Source organism: Cyanistes caeruleus, chromosome 37 (assembly GCF_971803275.1).
Source record: "Cyanistes caeruleus chromosome 37, bCyaCae1.hap1.1, whole genome shotgun sequence".
Classification (NCBI taxonomy): Eukaryota; Metazoa; Chordata; class Aves; order Passeriformes; family Paridae; genus Cyanistes; species Cyanistes caeruleus.
In genome coordinates, this window is record NC_141738.1 from 1,960,668 (window position 1) to 1,983,572 (window position 22,905).

At 49.3% G+C, this 22,905-nt stretch overlaps 1 protein-coding gene and 2 long non-coding RNA genes across 11 annotated transcripts; 2 read left to right on the top strand and 1 right to left on the bottom strand.

Moving 5' to 3' along the window:
• Positions 1–108: 108 nt before the first annotated feature.
• On the top strand, positions 109–9,843 carry LOC147647514 (uncharacterized). Of its 3 annotated transcripts, XR_015281511.1 has the most exons (3): positions 109–984; positions 5,758–6,533; positions 8,774–9,843. It is a non-coding gene; the product is annotated as an uncharacterized LOC147647514 (long non-coding RNA). The 3 variants fall into 3 exon arrangements; XR_015281510.1 differs by having other exon boundaries at positions 5,758–9,843; XR_015281512.1 differs by having other exon boundaries at positions 109–874; positions 5,758–9,843.
• LOC147647515 (uncharacterized) lies at positions 5,079–11,250 on the bottom strand. Its single transcript, XR_015281509.1, has 3 exons — positions 10,136–11,250; positions 7,390–9,933; positions 5,079–5,959 (listed from the first exon to the last, which is right to left on the bottom strand). It is a non-coding gene; the product is annotated as an uncharacterized LOC147647515 (long non-coding RNA).
• Positions 11,251–11,564: 314 nt separating this feature from the next.
• On the top strand, positions 11,565–20,871 carry LOC111943954 (uncharacterized). 7 transcript variants are annotated; one of them, XR_015281505.1, is made up of 12 exons: positions 11,565–12,384; positions 13,126–13,317; positions 14,197–14,260; positions 14,340–14,383; positions 14,478–14,551; positions 14,735–14,814; positions 14,901–16,005; positions 16,084–16,127; positions 16,217–16,261; positions 17,619–17,662; positions 17,815–17,929; positions 18,939–20,871. XR_015281505.1 is itself a non-coding variant. In XM_086871716.1 (12 exons), exons 1-5 carry the CDS (start codon positions 12,252–12,254, stop codon positions 14,512–14,514), a joined length of 309 nt encoding a protein of 102 aa, XP_086727842.1. In that variant the 5' UTR covers positions 11,565–12,251; the 3' UTR covers positions 14,515–14,551; positions 14,735–14,814; positions 14,901–15,075; positions 15,943–16,005; positions 16,084–16,127; positions 16,217–16,261; positions 17,619–17,662; positions 18,939–20,871. The 7 variants fall into 7 exon arrangements, 1 of the variants encoding a protein (XP_086727842.1); XR_015281506.1 differs by having other exon boundaries at positions 17,831–17,929; XR_015281504.1 differs by lacking the exon at positions 17,815–17,929 and having other exon boundaries at positions 11,565–12,002; positions 12,300–12,384.
• The last annotated feature ends 2,034 nt before the right edge of the window (positions 20,872–22,905 follow it).

The following is a 22,905-nucleotide window of genomic DNA, read 5'->3' on the forward strand; positions in this document are numbered from 1 at the left end:
AAGGGTGGGGGAATGGGGCATAGGGTGGGTGGCCCAGCTGGGCTGCTGGGTGGGATGCAGTGCGACAGGGTGGGGTGGACGTGCCTGGGCTGGGGGTCCCTGGGTGTGGTTAGGGTGGGTCAGCTGCACTTTCGTTGATGCGGGTTGTCATCCCTTGACGGTGGCCTTGGGCTGTGGGTCCCAAGTTGCCTGGTCTCCCAGGCAGTGTCTGACCTGGGATGGGAGCCTGGGGGCTGCTGCCCCATCCCACATCCGTCCCCACAGCCCCTGCTCCAGCAGTGTCCCCATGGACAGCCTTGCTTATGGAGTGGCCGCTCTGTGTTTTCTTCAGAAAAAGGAAAAAAAGTTCCCTTTCTTTACTGCTGAGCTCATTCTTAAACATTTATATTAGGGGGGTTTGCGGGGAGGGGAAATAATTGTGTAATGTCTTAGGAGCAGGGGAGCATTCCAAAAGCATGACTGCGGGGCCTTTTCCAGCACTAGCACTCTGGCAGCCAAGTCTCTCAGTGGCCGCCAACCTCCCTAAACCCAGCCCCAGCCTTCCCACCCCTCCGGGAGAACGGGACTGTGATCCCTGGCTTGCATCTGCGTGGAGTGGGCTGCGAGCAGGGGCTTGGCTGAGCCCCCTCAAGCTAATATCCCTGGGAAAGTGTTCCAGTTGGGAAACTGGACACTAGAGGCAGTGGTGTGGCTGGCTGCGTATCATGGGGACTAGTTGCGTTTTGTTTCTATTTTGCCAAGTGCTTTTGGTGTCCAAACAGTTTCAGTTTATGTCCAGCTCCTCCTCCTCAGCTCAGGTAGACACTGCATGAGATTTTATGGACTTCTGCTTGAATCCAGGTTCCTGACAGCTACAGCTTCTCCAGGGAAATATGTAAGTGAAAATAAGCCAAGTCACTATCTTGCTACAGGTTATCAGGAACCTTTAACCAGGGTTACCTTCCGACTTGCTGTTTGCACTGGAGAGGCGCACTGACATGAAAAGTAAGGATTTGTATTAGCAAATAGTGATCGGCGCTGGGGCAGGCAGGCGTTGCACAAGTACAGGCATCTGCTGATATTGTGGCATGTTGTTGGGAGCTTTCAACAAGACATTTGCGCTACCGTGAGGCTGGGAAGGCTGTCACTACTGCAGGAGGTAAAATAAGAACATGGTATGATGTCCTTTGGAAAAGGAGGTAAGGGCAGGCAGCTTTTCCCACACTGCTCAAACACTTGTGGTTTGACCTTTGTTTAGGCTTTCAAATTCTTCTGTTCCAAGTCCCTTTCTCTGTTTTGCTTGTGGATGTTTTCTGGGGGATTTAGCAATGAAAACGAGCCACCCCGGACACTTTGCTCCAGGTCTAGGTCTGGGAAGTTGCCCTTTTCCACTGGAGTGTGTGTTAAGCCCAGCCTGCCTGGTTGTGCACAAATATCTCCAAAACTATGGGAAAGGTCTAAACTTGTGCACTGCGTTGAGCTCCTACTTTGACAATCGCTTGTCATTTGGGTATAGCAGGTCTGGAGGTCTGAGGAAGGTTTCAGGCAGCTCTCAGTGGTAAATACAGACATTTTCCTTGGTCTTTGCTTCTGGCAGCAGAGGGATGGCAGGTGAGCCAGGAGCAGTGGGCAGCGGTGGTGTGGGTGGGCGTGGGTCAACCCTGGGTGTCGGCGAGGGCTGCTGGCCAGGGTGAGGGCTGCTCTGTGCTGCACAAACTGCACAGCTCGGCCAGCCTGGGGGCTGGATGAGCATGAAATTACAGGTGCTGCTTCGCCAAAGCCAGCGCCACTTGGATGGTCTTGCTGCAATCCCAAGCTCTGCCCTGCCCTTTGTATTTCCCCTCAGCACAGCCGTTTGCTTCCAGCCCTTTTTGGAAATGTTTTCTGCCATTCAGCCTTAATGATTCCATGACTCTGTAGTAAGAGTCCCTCCGGTGCTCGCAACAGTGGCTGAGACACTTGTCCTGTACAACCTTGGCCATGGCTTAGGTATGTCAGCAAATGAAATTCCCCTCAGTGGATATCCCTGTGGGGTTTAATTTGGAAGTTTCCTTACTTTATCATTGTACCAGTGAGTCCAAACTGCTAAAACTATTTCTGTAGTGGAACTTCCCCACAGCACTGGGGGTATCCTTGTGGGCAGTGTCCCTGCCAAGGGGCTGCTCCCAGCACAGCTCTTTGCCCCCCCAGCCCTGCCCAGAGTCAGAGCTGTGCCTCTGGCCAGGGCTGTGATCCCTGGTGTGACTGGTCTGACTGGGGTGGGGCCGTCAGCAGTGCTTGGGAATTTCTGCTTTGGAGCAAAACCCCTCTGTTACCTCTAGCAAGTTGAGTCTGGCCAAGGAGGTTCATTGAAAGATTCCTGCCCCTGGTTGGAGTCCTTCAAAGCACTGACATCTTTGTCTGCTATTCCTGAGTCCCCATAGCGCAGACACTGGATGATGGACACATCCTGCTGCTGGAGGAATCACTGAGTTCAACTCCTGGCCCTGCACAGGACAATTCCCAAAATCCCACCATCTGCTTGAGAGCATTTTCCAAATGCTTCTTTGACTTCTGTCAGGCTTCAGACTGTGACCACTTCCCTGGGGAGCCAGTTCCAGAGTCCGTGATACTCTACAGCATGAGTTTGGGTGGCCTCAGACCTCTCCAAAACACTCAAAAGAGAGATTCTGGCTCTGGGAAATTATTTCTCACTCTACTGTGTCAGAGGCTGTTGAAAATAGCTGCTGTCAGTATCCAGGAGTTCCTGTGTGTCAGTAGTGGGGTGAGAGATTGTAAGGGGCTGGCTGTTCACCTTGCCAAAGGAGCTGGAGTATCTCTGATGTTCTCTGATTTGCTCTCCATCCCTGGTTCCTGGGGCAGCCTCACAGGCAGCTATCCTTCCTCTGTTCCAACAGGGGCAGGGTACTCCTGGCTGCTTGTGCGTCCATTCCATCTGTGCCTCCATCCTGCCCATGCCCTCATCCTGCCCATGTCTCCATACCGCCAAACATGGTCTTACAGAACAGGCAGCAGCAACAGCAGACCTTGCTCCTCCTCTACACCTAGAGATTGCCTTTTCCACCCAGCAATATCTTTTGGAAGGTTTTTCACAGTGACATTGTCCCTGTGAATGTTGGTGTCAGCCCAGTAGCAGGCACGCAGTTCCACTTACCAGGACAGTGCCTGCAGCCAGACTTCTGCCAAGGAGAGGGATGGGGAGGGTGGTGTCACCGATGTCCCTGTGCTGGCTGCTGGGTAACAAGTATCTGCTCTGTTCACCTGACAGTGCTCCAGAATACAATGCACCTTCCCTCAGCTGCAGCTGGCAGCCCTTCATTTCTCAGGCTTAAAAATAGTCACAGGCATTATAAACAGCCCTGCATGGAACACAACAGAAAACTTGTTTTTCATCCTCTCCATGTTCCTTGTGGGAGCAAATGCTCTTATCTCCCTTCTGTGCTTGGTTGACTTCTCTGTGCAGGACAGAGACGTGGAATATACAGCACATCCAGCACCATGCCTTGTATAGAGGAAATTATCTGTTTGTTTATTTCTGCTTCTATGATGTTCCAAGTTCTTCAGCGGAACCAGGATGAAGCAGCAGCCACTGGAGAATCATTTGGAGACTGGTGCCCACCAGCCTCTGAGCTTTCAAAAAAAATCTGCTCACAGACTTTGGCTCTTGCTCAAGAGCGCCTTCCAAATCCAAGGGCTGTATGGCATACTCACATTAATGAACACTTGCACGTTAACAGTTATGAAGTTTTTACCTTCTGCTAAAAAGGTATGAATTATGCATCAGGGAAATACATGAGTTAGCGGTGTGTAAAGAGCTTGGAGCGGCCCACGGATCCAGCGTGTGGAGGCGCCACAAGCCCTGGGGTTTTCCTATCTCTGCCAGCCCCATTCTGGCTGTCGGCAAGTCAGCGCACGGGCTCCCGTCCCAGTTTGGTGCATGCCCAAAGGCTGGCCTGGGAAGTCTGTGAGCATGTCTGGCTCTGCTCTCCCTGGGAAAGACACAGCTGCTGCTGCTGGCCCTGCCCTTGATATGCCACCAGCTTCACCACATTGGATTTTCCCCACAGAGTGAAAATAATGAAAACCAGAGCCACGTCATTTTGTGGTAATAAGGCATTTTCTGCAATCCTTCACAGCCTGCCCTTCACTGCCACAGGGACAAGCTCTCAGTGGTGCCTTTAAGCCTGGCAGTAGGTTTGGTTTTTGGGAACCGCCACGTATGTTTGCTTCCCGGGGTGGGGAGGGCCCATTGGAGGTTTTCTCCCAAATTTACCCTAAACCATGACAGGGGACCTGACTACATCGGGCTGGGTGTTCATCGCAATCGTGTGCTGCAGCTATGGCAACATTGCCTTCCCAACCTCGTTCCCTAAATTAGCTGCTATTTAGGCTTTGTTTATAGCTCTGATTAACAAACGGAGTGTTGCATGTAAAGGTTCTTATTTATTATTTGGCAGATGGGGATCTGTTAAATTCCAGTTGGAAATGAGTTGTGGGAAGATCAGGCTCTTTGCAGAAACTTCCTTCTAAAACAACAGAACAGGACCAGGGACATGGAACTCACGCACCTATGGCACTGCCCTGGGAATGAAGGACAGCAAAAATTAACTTCATAGAATCATAAAATGGTTTGGATTGGAAGGGCCCTTAAAGCTCATTATCTCAGCCCTGCCGTGGGCAGGGACTCCTTTCCCAGGCCAGGTTGCTCAGCACCATACAGGATTCTGTGCCACAGCTCCCAGGTCCTGTTGTGCCACTCATGCCCTTGATGGTCTCCTGCTTTATGTATGCAGCAAATCTTGTAAGATTTCCTGTCTTTTTTCTCTTCCTTCTCTCCATGCACAGTCCATGAACAGCCGCCTCTCTGCCTGCTGCTCTGTATGGAATTTTTACAGGTGTAATGTACATTTTGACAAGGATTGTGAAGGCCCGAGGGCAACAGAGATATTAATTGCACACTGAATATTCCACTCATTACTAGGACAAAGCTTCCCATTAAATAATTCACAAGTGGAAGACATGCTGAGGAAACTACCTCTCCAGAATAGTGTCCAGGCTCCCATGAGCTGAAGGAGAGAGTTGCAAACAAGCAACAGGCAAACAGTTTGACATAGTTTTATTTTCTCCCAGTACCACTATGATCTATAAGCCATAACAGGCAGATCTTTCCAAAGAAGCTGTAAGAACTCGTTAATATTCATGCTTTTAAATAACAAGGCAGCAACGGCTCAGCAGCGATTATACCCAGTAAGTTTTGATGCACTCAGCTCACATCCCTAGAGGCTCCAGCTCTATCAGCTGGGCTGCTAGGTGAAGGACAAGATGCTCTGCTCCTCTTGTCTTGCTCTGGCTTGTCTCCCACCAATCTAGCAGCTGCTGTTTTCCATCAGTCTGCATCTCTCAGCTAGTGGCTGTGCTCTAGGTAAAACCCCACTGCTGTGTTTACCCATGCAAGCCAATCCTCGAAATCTGGCACCAGGCAGCATTCAACATGAACCTGCAGTTAATTACACCTTCTTGCTAAAATAATTGAGTAGCCTACATTCTGATTGCAGTAATTGCATCCTAATGAACTTACGTGTCAGCTTGTTTCACACAACTTTGGCATTCCATAATATATATAAATATATAAAATATATATATAAATACCAAGTTAAGTTCATAGTTCAATCTCGAGGCACCAGGAGTCCAGAACCAACCTCCTGAATGGAGAAGGCTGGACTTGATGTTCTTGGAGGTCTTTTCCAAATTTAATGATTCTATGATTCTATTCTATAGTCACTCCAGGAGCTCAGCTGGGGGACGGCTCTGATCCAGACCTTGTCAGGAACAGAGTTGGGCTTCGCTGGACAAACAGTGGGATGTGGCTCCAGTGCCAGACCAGTGCTGGGCACCTCCTGCTCTCAGCCCCAGCTGCTGGAAAACACTGCTGATGTTCTGCCAGTCCATGGAAGGAGATCCTGAAGAGTCAGAGAAGAAACTACAAAACGATAAATTAACGTTGCTAACAGAAAAGTGTAATCCTATTGACTTCAGTGAGACTTAAAAGCAAACAGTTATGTTAACTATTAATGGTTATAACTAAGAAGATCAGATCAGAAGCCCAACCTGTGCTTTATGAAGAAAATTAAAGCTTCTACAAAAGTTACTAAAATGATGACATGCTCCCATTATGGCTCTTTACAGATCATTACTTATTGTCAATGTTGTTCATGTTTGCTACCAAAATACAAATGATAGCTTTCTACAAAACTGTGCATGTTAGTTAACCTCATTAAATCCCAAAGGATTAGTCAGCTGTTCCTCAAAGTTATGTGGCTTGGAAAGTGATTTTCTAATATGCAAACTTCAAAGGAATTTTGAAATCCTGCAGCGTAAGCGAGACAGACAAATGTTAATCCACTGGAGTGCTGCTTAATGGCCTGTTTAATTTTTGTATTGCTTGGTCTCTGTAAGCAGCTGGACATGAAGGCTGCTTGCAATTCAGCTTCCTCTTGAACCACCCCACTCATGGAACATGGATTCCTCTTCCACATGGATGACAGTGCTTGCAGGTATGGCCATGTTCCCGTGTCCTTTCCCCAACCTACAGCTATGCACGGACACAAACCCACCTGGGGAGGGACTCCCCAAGCTCACTGGTGGGTGATCACAGACTCCACAAATGGTTTGGAAGGGACCTAAAAACTCATCTCATTCTAAACCCCCTGCCACGGGCAAGAACCTCTTACCACTATCCCAGGTTCAACCACGGGATTATCCACGTACAACCTGGACTTGGACACTTCCAGAGATGGGGCAGCCACAGCTTCTCTGGGCCGCCTGTGCCAGGGCCTCAGCACCCTCACAGGGAAGAACCACTTCCTAATACCTAACCTAATTGTTTCCTGTTTTAGTTAGTGTTAGGGAGTGCAGGGAGTTTGTGCCTGCCCAGTGTATCATGCAGAATTGGGAACCCACTATCACACAGGCTTGGTGGGGACTACTCTGACTCAAATAAATAATGCTATTAACTGTGAAGTAGTGAAGGAATAAAACACACTGCATTTTGAGAGCACAAAGAACTGAAACCCACAAATTAATTAAGGTTCACAGCCCTCCTGTACAATACAGAGATAATTGCTCAGTTCACAGTTCATGTGGGATAAGAGGGAAAGGGATGTGGCACAGTGATAGCAGCTCTGTAATATAATAGAAGAAGCACAAGTGTCACTTCAGCCCCAAGAAGCTTCCCCTGCATCTCCTGGGGCTCACAGGGGACTGGAGGAGCTGGGCTTGTGTACTCCAGTGCCGAGTAGAGTCTGGACAGAGATCCCTGGCTCTAGTCCCATCCCACTGCCTCTCCCCATTACGCCCTGCAGCATCAGCCACGTTCTGCCAGGACACTCAGATAAAGCTTGGGATCCTCACCCGTAAGTGTTGGAAGATGTTGCTGTAATGGAGACTGCCAGCAGTCAAGTCAGCAATCCAGGCTGAATAATGTACTCATCGCTGTGTTATCAGCTGGGAAATCTGTTAGTAGTAAAAATACATGAGAAGAAGAAAGGGCACATGAATGTTTAAAGGGACGAAAGCTTTCTCAAGGATGACACTTAGGCAGGCCCAGCATGAGTCTGGGTGTCAGACATATCAAAAGGCTGCTGTACGGAAGTATTTTGGTATGTCTGATATGCAGGGAGCACAGCTTTGCCTCAGGGATCTTATTTCATTCACCTGAAAATGAAAAGCATCACACCATACCCTGGAGACCAGTGAAAGATCCTGACATTGGACTCAAGGATCTCAAAAGTCTTTTCTAACCTAAATGATTCTCTCTTCTACCAAGTAAAGCAGCAGGATGAGAGGAAATGGCCTCAAGTTGCACCAGGGGAGGTTTACATGAGATACTAGGGAAAATTTCTTCACCAAAAGGGCTGTCCATCATTGGAACAGGCTGCCCAGGGCACTGGTGGAGTAACCATCCTCGGAGGGATTGAAAAAATGGGTGCATGTGGCACTCGAGGACAAGGATTAGCGGTGGCCTTGGCAATCCCGGGTTAATGGTTGGACTTGATGGTCATAAAGGTTTTTTCTGACCTAAAAGATGTCATGATTTTGTTTCCTGACTTTTATGTTAATAACAGATAGTGTCCAAACCCACAGGAGCCATCTAGAAACAGGATACGTGCTTTTTTCCTTCTTTTGTGAAAGTGGTTTTGAGGGCTGACAGTGAAAGATGAAGCACTGTGTACTCCCTCCCGTCATCCTTCAGTGAGGTTGAGCCCAGCAGTGGGACTTGAGAAGTGATATCTATAAAACAGATGCATCAGCAAAGAAAGAAAAGTCCCTGCTTTGTGAGAGGGAAATTAACTTTGATGTCTTAATTATAAGTCAGAGGAAAGGCTGGTGCTGGAATGGTGAGCTTTGAAGATTATCATATTGTCATTATTCATTAATGATTACAAAAGAAGCTACCCCTAAATGATCATGGTGGAGTATAATAGTAAACCTATGAAGCCTCTAGTAGATACCATTTACTCCCAAACTGTCCCTTACTAATAACTTATTAACAAAACCCAGCAATATTAATCAGGTTTTGGCTACAGTGACACGTGTTGCCATATAAAAACTGCCAGGAGAAAAAAGAATCTAAAAAAACTCTTCCCTTGTGTTTAGAGCAATACTTTAATAACTGAATTATAACAGGACAAGAGTTCCAGAATTGTGAACGTCATAACGTAGCGGGAGGATTTTTATCTGGCTGTTACGGGAGGGAAAAAATAACAAAATAACGTAGAGAAAGGTGTCTCACCAGGGTTCTCAGAGGAGAAGTGACATCGGTACATAAGATCTGGTTCTCAGACTGCCTCTGCAATGTGCTGAAAACCATGGTGAAAGGGGGGACCCCGATCCAGAGCCGGACACGGTGCAGTAGGAAGACAACAACTTATTTCTCAGTGAACGCTCAGCTGTGGCACCTCTCGGCAGGAGTGTCGCGGAAGGCACAGAAAATAAGGAGACTTTTGCGCCTCAAGAGTGAGCAGCTCTGGGTGAGTTGCCAGGTACAGCCTGAACCGAAGGTAACTCTGAACCACAGGCATGTACTTTTCCCAAAGATCTGCCTCTATTGTAGCCACATCTGGGTGACCTCAGCCTTGAGGTAAACTGTTTTTCTGTCAGAGTGTGTTATTCTACTTCTTGAACTAAAATGTAAATTAACTTAAATGCTTTTAAAGGCTATCAAAGCACAGTGAGATAGTTCTGAGTGGAATTCTTCACAAGTACAGCTGACTGCTCAAACAGCTTTTAAGCAAAGATTTTGGGAATTCAAAAGGCTTTAAAGCAGCTCTGAACCACGGTCACCCGCTCGAAACCAGGTGAGACACTGACGCCGGGTTTGCCGTGCAGCGCAACACGTACGAATTCTCCTTGAGCGGAATATGACTGTGAACTATTTAATACTCTGAAGTAGCCTATGTAGATATTGCCCCACGTTCTTCCCCAGAGGTTGGTTTACGTTGAGCTGTGTGCACTCGGCCTGACCACTGAGTACAGTGACAAATCCAGTCCTTTAATTCCAGATGAATTAGCCCCACTGAAATTATTTCCTTGCCTTCAACTCCTCTCTATTTTTCTATATGTTCATGTGACCTGATAATGTCTTACCCGTATGTGATTTCTCCTTCCGTAGACCTTGTATCCGTACTTCCCGTATCAGACTTAGCCACGTGGCCTCGGAACGCTACGTAACGGATGGATGTACCGGGTGTAAATGTTTATATATTGTACAGCACCTTTATACAGACTTCTGAGGTTCTGACTAGAGAGAGACATGTAAATTGCTCATTATTTTTTATATAGATACTAAAAACAAATTGCAGTTCATGGCCTGTTGGTTCTGCACTATCTAAACCACATTCTTGGTTGGCTTCCAGGGGTACAATCCACATTTTTACTCACAAACATGCCGCTCCTCTGGAAATTAAATGCAATTTATTATTGGAAGTCTTCGATCCCCCGTTCAAAAAACAAATGTTCAGCAAAAATGGTATAAAAATCATTAAGTCCTGTCAGCGGTAACAACTTTTTATTTGTATAGAAAATAGCTGTAAACAATTTAGTACCAGCTGTAGCTCTTGTATGGCTTTAGCGTCTGATGTCCCACACCAGTTCCTACCGGTTTCAGTGCTAGCCGCCAGGATTCGGTCCCATTAATCCAGTTTTTCTGGGCATGCCATAGGATGACATCTCTGATGAGGCCAGTGCATTCTGGGTTTTGTAGAATTCTACAAGAAGGAAAACTTCTGATACATACACTGAGAATATATTTTAAAATTTGAATGATTTTCTTTCTACCCACGTTGGTTTAAGGTTAAGGTTAGAGTTAGGGTTAAGATTAGGGTTCAGGGTTAAGGTTAGAGGGTTAGGAAAATTACGAATGGAGCAGGATTCCTCCCAGACCCAAGCCACCCCCAGCTACAACTCGGGCTGCCCTTGGAGTGCCAAACGTCTCTGACAAACCGACATCAGGAACCTGCAGAGGTGAGTTTTCTTTCCCACGGAAAAGGGGTGCCATTCACGTCCAGCGGCCGGGCGGCCGCGAGCGGGTTTCTGCGTCCCAAAATTACAAACGGAGCAGGATTCCTCCCGGACCCGAGCTGCCTCCATCCAGAACTCAGGCTGCCCTTGGACTGCCAAACGCCTCTGACAAACTGACAGTCGGGGAGGGAGGGCGAGAGGAGGGTTTTTTTACATTTTAAAAGGGCTGCCATTTGAGTCCAGGGGCCCAGTGGCTGGGAGCGGGCTTCTGCCTCCTAGAATTATGAACGGCGCAGGGTTCCTTCTGGACTCTAGCCCTCCCCACCTCGAACTCGGGCTGCCCTCGATGTTATAAACACTTCTGACAAATCAACATCACCAAAATTGTGTCGTGAGTTTTCTAGTGCAGGATTTTCCTCAGACCAAACCTCCAGCGTCTATTCACGAGTCTAACCTCAGCAACTTCACCGGACCTGGAAAATCACCTTTGGATCAGCAGCATGGGACCCAACCCACGGCACCACAACCGGCCCCTTACCAAAGCCTACCTCTGCAGTCCTAAAACTCTACATTTTCACAGGGCGTCCCCTCTGACTGACCTTAAAATATGTTGAAGTATCCTAAAATAGCTCTGAAATAGCTAAAGAATTAGCTATTCTTAAAGAATAGCCTGAAGAACTATTAAAGTTAAACCCGCGGTCCCCCCTTCCCCCGCCGACACCGTGGTTCCCGGCTCCGCCACCCCGCCCGCCCTCGGCATCGCGGTTCCCGCAGCTCAGCTCCCCTACACCCCCTCCGCGCCGTCCGCGCCGCCTCGGTGCCCCGCGGGCTCCGCTTTCCCGGCGCCCGTGGGGCCGCCGGCCCCGCCGCCGCCCACCGACACTATTCTGCGCGGTGCGGGCCGACCCGAAATTCGCGCTGCCGTCCACCACTCCCCCATGCTGCCCTACGGCGCTGACGTCATCCACGCATGCGCAGTCACCGCTTCTATCGCCGATGCTCCCGCCGCTACCCACGGCTGCCCCGTGCCCGCCCGCAGCCCCAGCTTTTCTACCGCCCTTCGTACCGGCCTCTCAAGCCGCGGAGGGGGAGAAAAGGGGACGGGACACCGGCTCTACAACTGCTGGCACCCGCGTCGCCTCTGCCACCGCCCAGCCCAGCCACCGTCCAGTCCCCGCCCTGCGTCTTCACGTCCCCGCGTGCCCCACCGAAGCCACCCAACGCCGGCACACGGCCCCCGCCTGTCTCCGCCCCGCTGCTAACACCGGCACAGATCTCGTCAGTATCCGCTACGCCAACAACTCTCCCCGACAACGCGAAACAGCGACAGTTTTCAACTTTCCTCTTCTACCTCACCACTTCCTCTTCAGAGCCCCAAAAAAGGGATGGGTTATCAGGAAAAAAGGGGTTTAAGCTGAGGGAAAAAGCTTCCTTTTCCACAATTGCCTGTGTTCAAATTGAAGAGGAATCCACTTCCCCTGCAATTTTAATAGTCTCAACTGGAGGTAAACTGTGCTTTTTCTGTGCTGTTAGAGGTATCAACTGACAGAGACTGCCCATTTTCTATTTTTTCCCACTTTAAGTGGAACGGGAAAGCATGGATGATGCTTCCTTATGGATCTGAATTAAGGGCAAAATGCCCCCTTTTCCATCACCAGAGAGATTTAAAGTGAGGAAAACCACTCTTTTCCCCAATATCTGAGGGGTTTAAATTAAAGGGGAGAAGCCATTTATTTACCACTGTATTTGTTTAAATGGAGTTAGGTGTCCCATTTGCTCATTTTAAGCGTTGCCTTTTCCAGCATTTCAAGGGTTTAAAGCTGCATTTCAGGGCACTTCTACCCACAGCCCGGCACCAAATATCTGCGACGGGAGCGAGGCCAGCAGGTATGTAATGGTAATGCCACCTGGGAGACCATTCTTTTTCTTATTTTCATTTAGAATGTAGACAGCCCTGATTAAAGGTCCCTATGAGACACCATTCAAATCAATACTATTCTTCTCCACCCTAATTAATCACAGGTGGAGTGCTACTTAGTAATCACTGAAAAATAATTATGGAAGTCCATAAATTATCCAACTTAGCTGGCAACACTGCTGAAACACAAAGTTTTTCTTCTTACCTTTTTTTGTTCCTTTGCTCCATTGTCCTGAGTAATTGTAGCAGAAAAGAAAACATTGTTTTTTCGCAAAGAGTTTTCTTCTACGCAGAGCTCCTTACCTCAAATTTAACTCAGAGGAGCCAAACAGCTACGGTCCCTCTGAGGGCCTTTATACCCGCTGGGATTTGCCGCCTCCCCTTTCCCAGGCATCGTGGGAAAAAGAGGCGGGCCCAATTAGGGGTATATTAACCCCAGGCTGTGCTAAGGGGCATTATTCCTTCCAGGGGAATCAGCAGGGGTAAAGAGCTCCTCTCTCATTTCAGTGGAGAGGCTCTTTCAATTTGCTTCAGCCTGCTAAGAGCAGGCATCTTTTTGGGCATTTGAAGCAGCAGAAGTTTTGAAAACACCGCGAAGAAAACAATATTGAATACAGGGAGTATTTAAGTTCATGGTTTTGTGTTGGGGGTTCAGGGGCAATAAGATGCTTTTATAATGACTCTTCTTCTTGGCTTTTTTTTTTTTTTAGGAGAATTTCCCGAAGTTCTAGGTCATATCAAGTGCGATACTTCAGATTCTCTCAGCAGATTCATCGTAACACAAAAGGGAACCGCCCCCGCAGCAGCTTTCCTTAGCAGCGGATCGTCCCCTCGCACAGATTCACTTCAGAGAGATAAGACGAGGGCTGTGGTCACAGAGGGGATAAAAACAGGGCGGTGGGGTAGGATTCACACCGGTTAGGGGTTTTGAGTCAGCTATGCGGGGGGGAAGGTTTGAGAAATGGCCTCTGGGGCCACAGTGCGGGAAAGGCTCACTTTAGCTAACAATGCTGAGGCGGGCAGGGCAGAGCAGTCCCAGGGTGTGTTGTCACTTGTCTCTTGTGCTTTCTGTATCTTCTGTACATCTCGTGTAACATATCTCTTGTCTTAGCCCTCCCAGGAGCTTATGAGAAACCCCAGGTCCTTCCGTTCATCTCCCATCTTTGCGTTCCTCGGTCCGACTCCGGCGAAGCTTCTATGCGGGAGTTCGGACAGGCGTCAGAATCGCATCTGTCTTTAGAAGCACGCGATCGGATGTTTCCTTAGGTCTCGTTCTCAGCTGTGTCAACAGCTATATGCAGCAGTGTTTCTTTCCAGCGGATAAGGACTTGTGCCGATTCGAAGGCAGGCAGAGGCTTCCAGCCACAGGATTCTCGGGCATCCGTCTCTGCGGTTCTTGGAAAATAGTTGTTCCATTAGCATCTTTTTCCTCCAGGGCCATCCAAGCCCGGCAGGCTCGCCTCGGGTCCCTCCTCGGTCATCTCGTTCAGCATTCTCTCGGTCCTCGTGAGGACTTTCTTGTCTCAGAGAGTTTTCTCTCCCTGTCACGTCCCCTCGTCTCACGTGTCACGGGTGTCTGGGGGTATTTGGTCCGGAGCTGCTCTGCCCTGGCGCCCAGCCAGGTTGTAGGTGTTTAAGGACAAGTCCCGGGCACTTGTAATTGGAGATTTGTAATACGGGCTGTAGTTGGAGTCTAGGTAGTATTCTTATGTTGGCAGCAGGTGTCTGGAACTGTGAAGTTACCCTGCAGCACTTTGACTTTTTTCCTAACTTTCTTTCAGATGCAGACGGATTGACCTCATGGCAGAGCGCTGCATCCCAGATGATGGGGGTCCCCCTGAGAAGGTCGGTCACGGTTTTACTTTTGCAGCGGGGCTGGAACCGGTCACTGTGTTACAGCTCTTCTCTTTGTATTTATTTCTAGGAAGTAAAGCCGGAAAGCAGCGGGGAAGGCGAAGCAGGTGGAAGGTGAGCCTCGGTTGGTGGAGAGAAGCAGTTGTTCTTGCTGGGGTGTCAGTTTCTGGTGCAACTCCAAGCATCCCTGCTTGTTGGTGTGTTTTAGGCTGCCTCCTGATGCTGTGCTGAGGCCCCCTCACTGACCTGCCAAGAGACCCGGTTTGCTTCACTCCTTTGCTGGTGAGCCCCAGCAAATATTACCGAGTCCGTGACGAAGCCTCGACCTCGTCCACGTGTCGGTGCGGTCCCGGTACCCTTTAGGCGTGGCCGAGGAGTCACGGCGAGTCGGGGGCGTTGGAAGGAGCGGCGAGGGCGCGCTCAACTTTCAGTGACGCTACATCGCCTCCTCTCCGTTTATCCTAGGCGTACCCTGCGACGACGGCATCCGCCTCGGAGCGTGGCCGAAATGTGTGGCCGGAGGACCCGGGAGTTCCTAAGAGACGGTGAGTAGGAGTTGGGTTTTTTTGCAGTGAAATTGGTGAATATGCCACTAAGATTGTGCACTTAGATTTGGTTTTCTTTATCATAGGTGATGATACTTGTCTGAGACAACAGCCTGGTGAGAGAAGAACTTCACAGACAGCGAGGTGGCTTTGTTTGGCTCCCGACCGGCCTCTCGCTGTGACTCACATCTTCAGCCCTCTGAGAGATAAGTGGAGCCCGCAGAGGGGATCAAAGCAGGGCGGCGGTCGGGACTGAGATCGGTTTGGGTTTTTGAGTGAGCTTTGGGGATGGGGAGGTTCTGGAAATGACCCCATAGGCCCCAGTGAGGGAAAGCCTCACTTTGGTTCGCAATGCTGAGGCGGGCAGGGCAGAGCAGTCCCAGGGTGTGTTGTCACTTGTCTCGCGTGCCTTCTGTGTCTTCTGTGCCTTCTGTGCATCTCGTGTAATGTGTCTCTTGCCTTAGCCCTCCCAGGGGCTTATGAGAAACCCTGGGGTCCTTCCGTTCATCTCCCATCTTTGCGTTCCTCGGCCCGACGCCGGCGAAGCTTCGATTCGGGAGGTCGGACACATGTCAGAATCGCATCTGTCTTCAGAAGCACGTGATCTTTTTAGGTCTCGTTCTCAGCTGTGTCAACAGCTATATGCAGCAGTGTTTCTTTCCAGCGGATAAGGACTTGTGCCGATTCGAAGGCAGGCAGAGGCTTCCAGCCACAGGATTCTCGGGCATCCGTCTCTGCGGTTCTTGGAAAATAGTTGTTCCGTTAGCGTCTTTTTCCTCCAGGGTCATCCGAGCCCGGCAGGCTCGCCTCGGGTCCCTCCTCGGTCATCTCGTTCAGCATTCTCTCGGTCCTCGTGAGGACTTTCTTGTCTCAGGGAGTTTTCACTCAGGGAGACACTCCCTCGTCTCACGTGTCACGGGTGTCTGGGGGTATTCGGTCCGGAGCTGCTCTGCCCTGCCGCCCAGCCCGGTTGTAGGCGTTCAAGGACAAGTCCCGGGCACTTGTAATCGGAGACTTGTAGTACGGGCTGTAGTTGGAGTCTAGGTGGTATTCTTATGTTGGCAGAAGGTGTTTGGAGCTGTGAAGTTACCCTGCAGCACTTTGACTTTTTTCCTAACTTTCTTTCAGATGCAGACGGTTTGACGTCGTGGCAGAGCAGCTATCCCAGATGATGGGGGTCCCCCTGAGAAGGTCAGTCATGGTTTTTCTTTGCAGCGGGGCTGGAACCGGTCACTGTGTTACAGCTCTGCTCTTTGTCTTTATTTCTAGGAAGTAAAGCCGGATAGCAGCAGAGAAGGTGAAGCATTGCGAAGGTGAGCCTCGGTTGGTGGAGAGAAGCAGTTGTTCTTGCTGGGGTCTCAGTTTCTGCTATAACTTTTATCCCTTGTTTTTTTTATTTTAGGTGGTCTACTTGCAAGGTATCCCAGCCAAGGATACTGGAGGACAGGTGGGTGCAAGCTCTGTGTGTTTTGGTGTTTAAGTCCCTGGTTTGCTGCTACTCCTTAGTTCTCTAAGATAGAATGAAAGAACCACATCACAGATCCCACCTTGCGGATCCTGACACATACTGGAGGACAGGTGGGTGCAAGCTCTCTGTGTGTCTTGGTGTTTAAGTCCCTGGTTTGCTGCTAGCCTTTAGTTCTCTAAGATAGAATGAAAGAACCACATCACAGATCCCGCCTCGCGGATCCTGACACACATCGGTGTCACGGACAGGATTCTGAGAGACAGAAGGGGTTGCAGGTTTATCGTGCAGTCATTATCAGAAGAAAGACGTTTCGCCTCAGCCGCCCCTAGCCTGCCACGCCGGTGAGCAGTGTCTAGAAAGCAAGGGAGGTGACTCGAATTTTTTAAAAATAGCACATGCCTCAGGGCAAAGCACCCCACACTCATTTGAGGGCTCTGTCTTCAGAAGTTTACAGGGGATCTTTGAGTATGAGAAGTGGGACTGAGTGGTTTTTCTGTTTAAAGTCCCTGGTTTGCTGCTAATCTTCACCTCTAAGATGGAATGAGAGAACCACATCACAAATCCCACCTTGTGGATCCTGACACGAATCGGTGTCACGGACAGGATTCTGAGAGACAGAAGGGGTTGCAGGTTTATCGTGCAGTCATTATCAGGGGAAAGACGTTTCGCCTCAGCCGCCCCTAGCCTGCCACGCCGGTGAGCAGTGTCTAGAAAGCAAGGGAGGTGACTCGAATTTTTTAAAAATAGCACATGCCTCAGGGCAAAGCACCCCACACTCATTTGAGGGCTCTGTCTTCAGAACTTTACAGGGGATCTTTGAGTATGAGAAGTGGGACTGAGAGGTTTTTCTGTTTAAAGTCCCTGGTTTGCTGCTAATCTTTAGTTCTCTAAGATAGAATGAGAGAATCACATCACAAATCCCACCTTGTAGATCCTGACACGAATCGGTGTCACGGACAGGATTCTGAGAGACAGAAGGGGTTGCAGGTTTATCGTGCAGTCATTATCAGGGGAAAGACGTTTCGCCTCAGCCGCCCCTAGCCTGCCACGCCGGTGAGCAGTGTCTAGAAAGCAAGGGAGGTGACTCGAATTTCTTAAAAACAGCACATGCCTCAGGGCAAAGCACCCCACACTCGTTTGAGGGCTCTGTCTTCAGAACTTTACAGGGGATCTTTGGGTACGAGAGGTGGGACTGAGTGGTTTTTCTTCTGTTTCAGTCCCTGGTTGGCTGACAAGCTTTTGTAGTCCCAGATGGAATAAAGGAACCACATCGGGAATTCCACCTTGTGCATTGTGACAGTAACTCAGAGTGCTTTTTTCTTCTCTGTCTTTGCAGGATTCGGTGTTGCCCCGAGCACGGCAAGGAGCAGAGATGAGCAGGTGAGTTGGCATTTTGAAGTTAAGTTAGAGGACAGGGCTCTAGTGGGATAGGCCCCTCTGAAGCCAAAGGAGAGGGTTTCTTTGCAAGCTCCCCAGAGCTTTTGCCGGGCAGGGCAGTTCCAATCCATGTTGTCGTTCTCTCGTGTTTCAAGTCATCAGCCATCTCAGCCTCTCGACGTCGTCGTGGATTTTTTCGTCCGAGGAACCGGCCTTCGCATCCGCAGCTATCGCCACGTTCACCCGGCAGACATCGCCTGCGACTGCCTTGTACCGTGCCTGCCTCTGTAAAACTAACTGCATTGTGCCTGCCTCTGTAACTTAACTTAACTGCATTGTGCCTGCCTCTGTAACTTAACTTAACTGCATTGTGCCTGCCTCTGTAACTTAACTTAACTGCATTGTGCCTGCCTCTGTAACTTAACTTAACTGCATTGTGCCTGCCTCTGTAACTTAACTTAACTGCATTGTGCCTGTCTCTGTAACTTAACTTAACTGCATTGTGCCTGCCTCTGTAACTTAACTTAACTGCATTGTGCCTGCCTCTGTAACTTACCTTAACTGCATTGTGCCTGCCTCTGTAACTTAACTTACCTTAACTGCATTGTGCCTGCCTCTGTAACTTAACTTACCTTAACTGCATTGTGCCTGCCTCTGTAACTTAACTTAACTTTAACTGCATTGTGCCTGCCTCTGTAACTTAACTTAACTTTAACTGCATTGTGCCTGCCTCTGTAACTTAACTTAACTTTAACTGCATTGTGCCTGCCTCTGTAACTTAACTTAACTTTAACTGCATTGTGCCTGCCTCTGTAACTTAACTTAACTTTAACTGCATTGTGCCTGCCTCTGTAACTTAACTTAACTTTAACTGCATTGTGCCTGCCTCTGTAACTTAACTTAACTTTAACTGCATTGTGCCTGCCTCTGTAACTTAACTTAACTTTAACTGCATTGTGCCTGCCTCTGTAACTTAACTTAACTTTAACTGCATTGTGCCTGCCTCTGTAACTTAACTTAACTTTAACTGCATTGTGCCTGCCTCTGTAACTTAACTTAACTTTAACTGCATTGTGCCTGCCTCTGTAACTTAACTTTAACTGCATTGGTTTGGAGCTGCCCTGCCCTGGCACATAGTTAGAGTTAGGTGGAACAATTATAAAAGGTTACAGGTCCTTTTTTCTATCAGGTTTTTGTGTAGAAAATATGTGGGCCTAGAGGGTGGCTGAGTCATAGCTACCATAGAATTCCTCACTGACCACCTTGTGTTGTCTTGCAGGTCTCTGATGCCTATTTTCTGAGGATCTACCGTTTGATGTTGAGAAGCAGCAGTGAGAAGATATCTCAGGGCATTTTGTTCAGCAGAGTGTTTCAAATAAGGGTTGCGGTCACTGTGCGAGTTAGTCTCCTGCTGCGTGTCAGAGTGTGTCTGTCTGTGAGAGTCGGTGGGTCAGGGTCTGCTTGTGTGCATGTGTGTCGAGTGGTTCTAACCTTGTATGTATGGCTTTTGCTTTTCAGGAATTACTATTCACTTTTAAATTTAGAATAAAAAATCCCCAGCTGGGGGGGTTTTTTTTTTTTCCCTCCCAGCTGGGGTTTTTTTTCCTCGGTCCCGGCCGGTCTGCGAGGCGACAGTCATCGCCAAAGTTTGGGCACGGACCGGCCCCGGACCGAGGTTTTCGTCAGGCAGGCTGAATTCGAGGCCCCCCGGGAACCGAGTTCCCGTGGGGAAGGAGGGGGGTGTGCGTTTGTGTCGAGTGGTTCTAACCTGGTATGTATGGCTTTTGCTTTCCAGGACTTGCAATTCACTTTTAAATTTAGAATAAAAAATCCCCAGCTGGGGGGGTTTTTTTTTTTCCCTCCCAGCTGGGGTTTTTTTTCCTCGGTCCCGGCCGGTCTGCGAGGCGACAGTCATCGCCAAAGTTTGGGCACGGACCGGCCCCGGACCGAGGTTTTCGTCAGGCAGGCTGAATTCGAGGCTCCCCGGGAACCGAGTTCCCGTGGGGAAGGAGGGGGGGTGTGCGTTTGTGTCGAGTGGTTCTAACCTGGTATGTATGGCTTTTGCTTTCCAGGACTTGCAATTCACTTTTAAATTTAGAATAAAAAATCCCCAGCTGGGGGGGTTTTTTTTTTTTCCCTCCCAGCTGGGGTTTTTTTTCCTCGGTCCCGGCCGGTCTGCGAGGCGACAGTCATCGCCAAAGTTTGGGCACGGACCGGCCCCGGACTGAGGTTTTCGTCAGGCAGGCTGAATTTGAGGCCCCCCGGGAACCGAGTTCCCGTGGGGTAGGAGGGGGGTGTGCGTTTGTGTCGAGTGGTTCTAACCTGGTATGTATGGCTTTTGCTTTTCAGGACTTGCAATTCACTTTTAAATTTAGAATAAAAAATCCCCAGCTGGGGGGGTTTTTTTTTTTTCCCTCCCAGCTGGGGTTTTTTTTCCTCGGTCCCGGCCGGTCTGCGAGGCGACAGTCATCGCCAAAGTTTGGGCACGGACCGGCCCCGGACCGAGGTTTTCGTCAGGCAGGCTGAATTCGAGGCCCCCCGGGAACCGAGTTCCCGTGGGGTAGGAGGGGGGTGTGAGTGTGTGTGGAGTGGTTCTAACCTCATATGTATTGCTTTTGCTTTTCAGGACTTGCAATTCACTTTTAAATTTAGAATAAAAAATCCCCAGCTGGGGGGGTTTTTTTTTTTTCCCTCCCAGCTGGGGTTTTTTTTCCTCGGTCCCGGCCGGTCTGCGAAGCGACAGTCATCGCCAAAGTTTGGGCACGGACCGGCCCCGGACCGAGGTTTTCGTCAGGCAGGCTGGTTTTCAGGCTCCCGGGAACCACGTTCCCGAGGACCACCGACAGCAGGATTATAACGGGGCGGTGGAGAGGAGAGTGAAGGTGAGTATGTGTGCGAGCTGAAGCCGGCTTCTGTGGCGAATGAGTATTGTGTTTTCTGTGTGCTCCTTGTGGTTTGGCATAGCAGTAATAATGAAACAGCATGTATTGACCTTTTCAGAACTGTTGAAATAGTTATATTCTGTTAATACATATTTGGCTTGTATTGTTCTGTATTTGCATTTGCTGCTGTGTTTTGCTGTATTACTCTGTATGTGAATTAGGAATTTTTCAGTGTGTACATGGATTGTATTGTAATGTATTTGTCTCCAGTTTCTCTGTGTTTTGCTGTAGTGTAAATAAATTCAGTAAATAAAGGTGAATAAACTTTCATCCCCCTCCCCCCTCCCCCCCCCGGCTCTTGTGTTTTTGGTGTGGTGTAGTCATTATTTTCGTTCTATTTCTTGCTTTTCAATCTCTTTCTAACTTTCTCTAAGTCTCTGTCACTGTTGCTCACTCTATTTTTCTGTTTCTTTTCTCTCCAACTCTGTTTCCTTTCCCTCTAGCTCCGAGTTAGACAGAAAGCAACTGGACTTGCTTCCTTTCCACCGTAACTCCGAGTTACGGTGAACAGGAATTGTCTCAGTTTCCTTTCTCTCTGCCTCTGAGTTAGACAGAAAAGAAATAGAGTTGGTTTCTCTCCACTCTTCCTCGGTTTCTTTTCTCTCCAACTCTGTTTCCTTCCTCTCTAGCTCCGAGTTAGACAGAAAGAAACTGGACTCTATTCCTTTCCACCGTAACTCCGAGTTACAGTGAACAGGAATTGTCTCTGTTTCCTTTCTCTCTGCCTCTGAGTTAGATGGAAAGGAAGTAGAGTTGGTTTCTCTCCACTGTCCCTCTCTTTCTTTTCACTTTGACTCTGTTTCCCTTTTCTCTGTGACTTGGACTTAGTTTCTTTTTGCTCCCCCTCTCTTTCCCTTTTCTCTGTGACTCTGACTTGGACTTAGTTTCTTTTTGCTCCCCCTCTCTTTCCCTTTTCTCTGTGACTTGGACTTGGACTTAGTTTCTTTTTGCTCCCCCTCTCTTTCCCTTTTCTCTGTGACTTGGACTTGGACTTAGTTTCTTTTTGCTCCCCCTCTCTTTCCCTTTTCTCTGTGACTCTGACTTGGACTTGGACTTAGTTTCTTTTTGCTCCCCCTCTCTTTCCCTTTTCTCTGTGACTTGGACTTGGACTTGGACTTAGTTTCTTTTTGCTCCCCCTCTCTTTCCCTTTTCTCTGTGACTCTGACTTGGACTTAGTTTCTTTTTGCTCCCCCTCTCTTTCCCTTTTCTCTGTGACTTGGACTTGGACTTAGTTTCTTTTTGCTCCCCCTCTCTTTCCCTTTTCTCTGTGACTTGGACTTGGACTTGGACTTAGTTTCTTTTTGCTCCCCCTCTCTTTCCCTTTTCTCTGTGACTTGGACTTGGACTTGGACTTAGTTTCTTTTTGCTCCCCCTCTCTTTCCCTTTTCTCTGTGACTCTGACTTTGTTTCTCTTCACTCTCTCTCTATTTTCTTTCCCTCAAACTTTAACTCATTTCTCTCCTCTCTAACTTCTTGTTTTGCTTTCTAGCTTCAAAGTTAAACTTAGAAAAAGCAGCAGTAGAACCTTTTGTGCTCCCGGGGAGTAAAAAAACAATTTAAATAAAAATTATAAAATACATACCACTTACTCCCCGGGAGCACAAAACCTTCTACTGCTGCACCAGACTTATTATTTTTATTCTTTTTCTTTATACTATATATACTATATAGGGGGGCTCCGCCCCCTCCCACCTACACTATACATAGTCCCCACCCCTATCCCACCCTCACTCACTCCTGGCACACCACTGACCCTCCCCTAGCACTCACCCAAGCCCTGCACCCACGCCCCCTATAGAACCCCTATACCCTAGCAACAACCCAGCCCCAAGCACCCACCCCCCCTATGCACCCCCCCAGGCCCAAGCACCCACCCCCCCTATGCACCCCCCCCCATCCCCGAGCACACACCCATCCCCAAGCACCCACCCCGTATACACACCCCCCCAATCCCCAAGCCCCCACCCCTCAAGCACACCCCAGCCCCAAACACAGCCCCCCACCCCAGCACCCCCACACCCAACACGGCAGCAACAAGGAGAGGCCCCCTAATCAACACAACACCCACCAAAACACCACCCCTCAACCCCAGCAGAGCCCCCGACCAGCCCATCACGCCACACCACCCCCCGGCGCCGCTCCACCCCTCGGCACCGCCCCAGAACCATCGATCACGCCGCCCCACCCCCGGCACCGCCCCCCGGAACCGCCCCCACGCCGTCCATCACGCACCCCCGCCCCGCGGCCCCGCCCCCGGCACCACCCCCGAGCCGCCCGTCACGGCGCCCCGCCCCCCGGCACCGC

What these genes read in the sequence shown, in the direction of transcription:
- LOC111943954 (XM_086871716.1), top strand. Translation starts at nt 12,252, where the DNA reads ATGGAGTTAGGTGTCCCATTTGCTCATTTTAAGCGTTGCCTTTTCCAG. An exon ending in GACGGGAGCGAGGCCAGCAG is followed by an intron (nt 12,385 to 13,125) that starts GTATGTAATGGT and finishes TTTTTTTTTTAG; the next exon opens with GAGAATTTCCCGAAGTTCTA. An exon ending in GAAGGCGAAGCAGGTGGAAG is followed by an intron (nt 14,384 to 14,477) that starts GTGAGCCTCGGT and finishes GGTGTGTTTTAG; the next exon opens with GCTGCCTCCTGATGCTGTGC.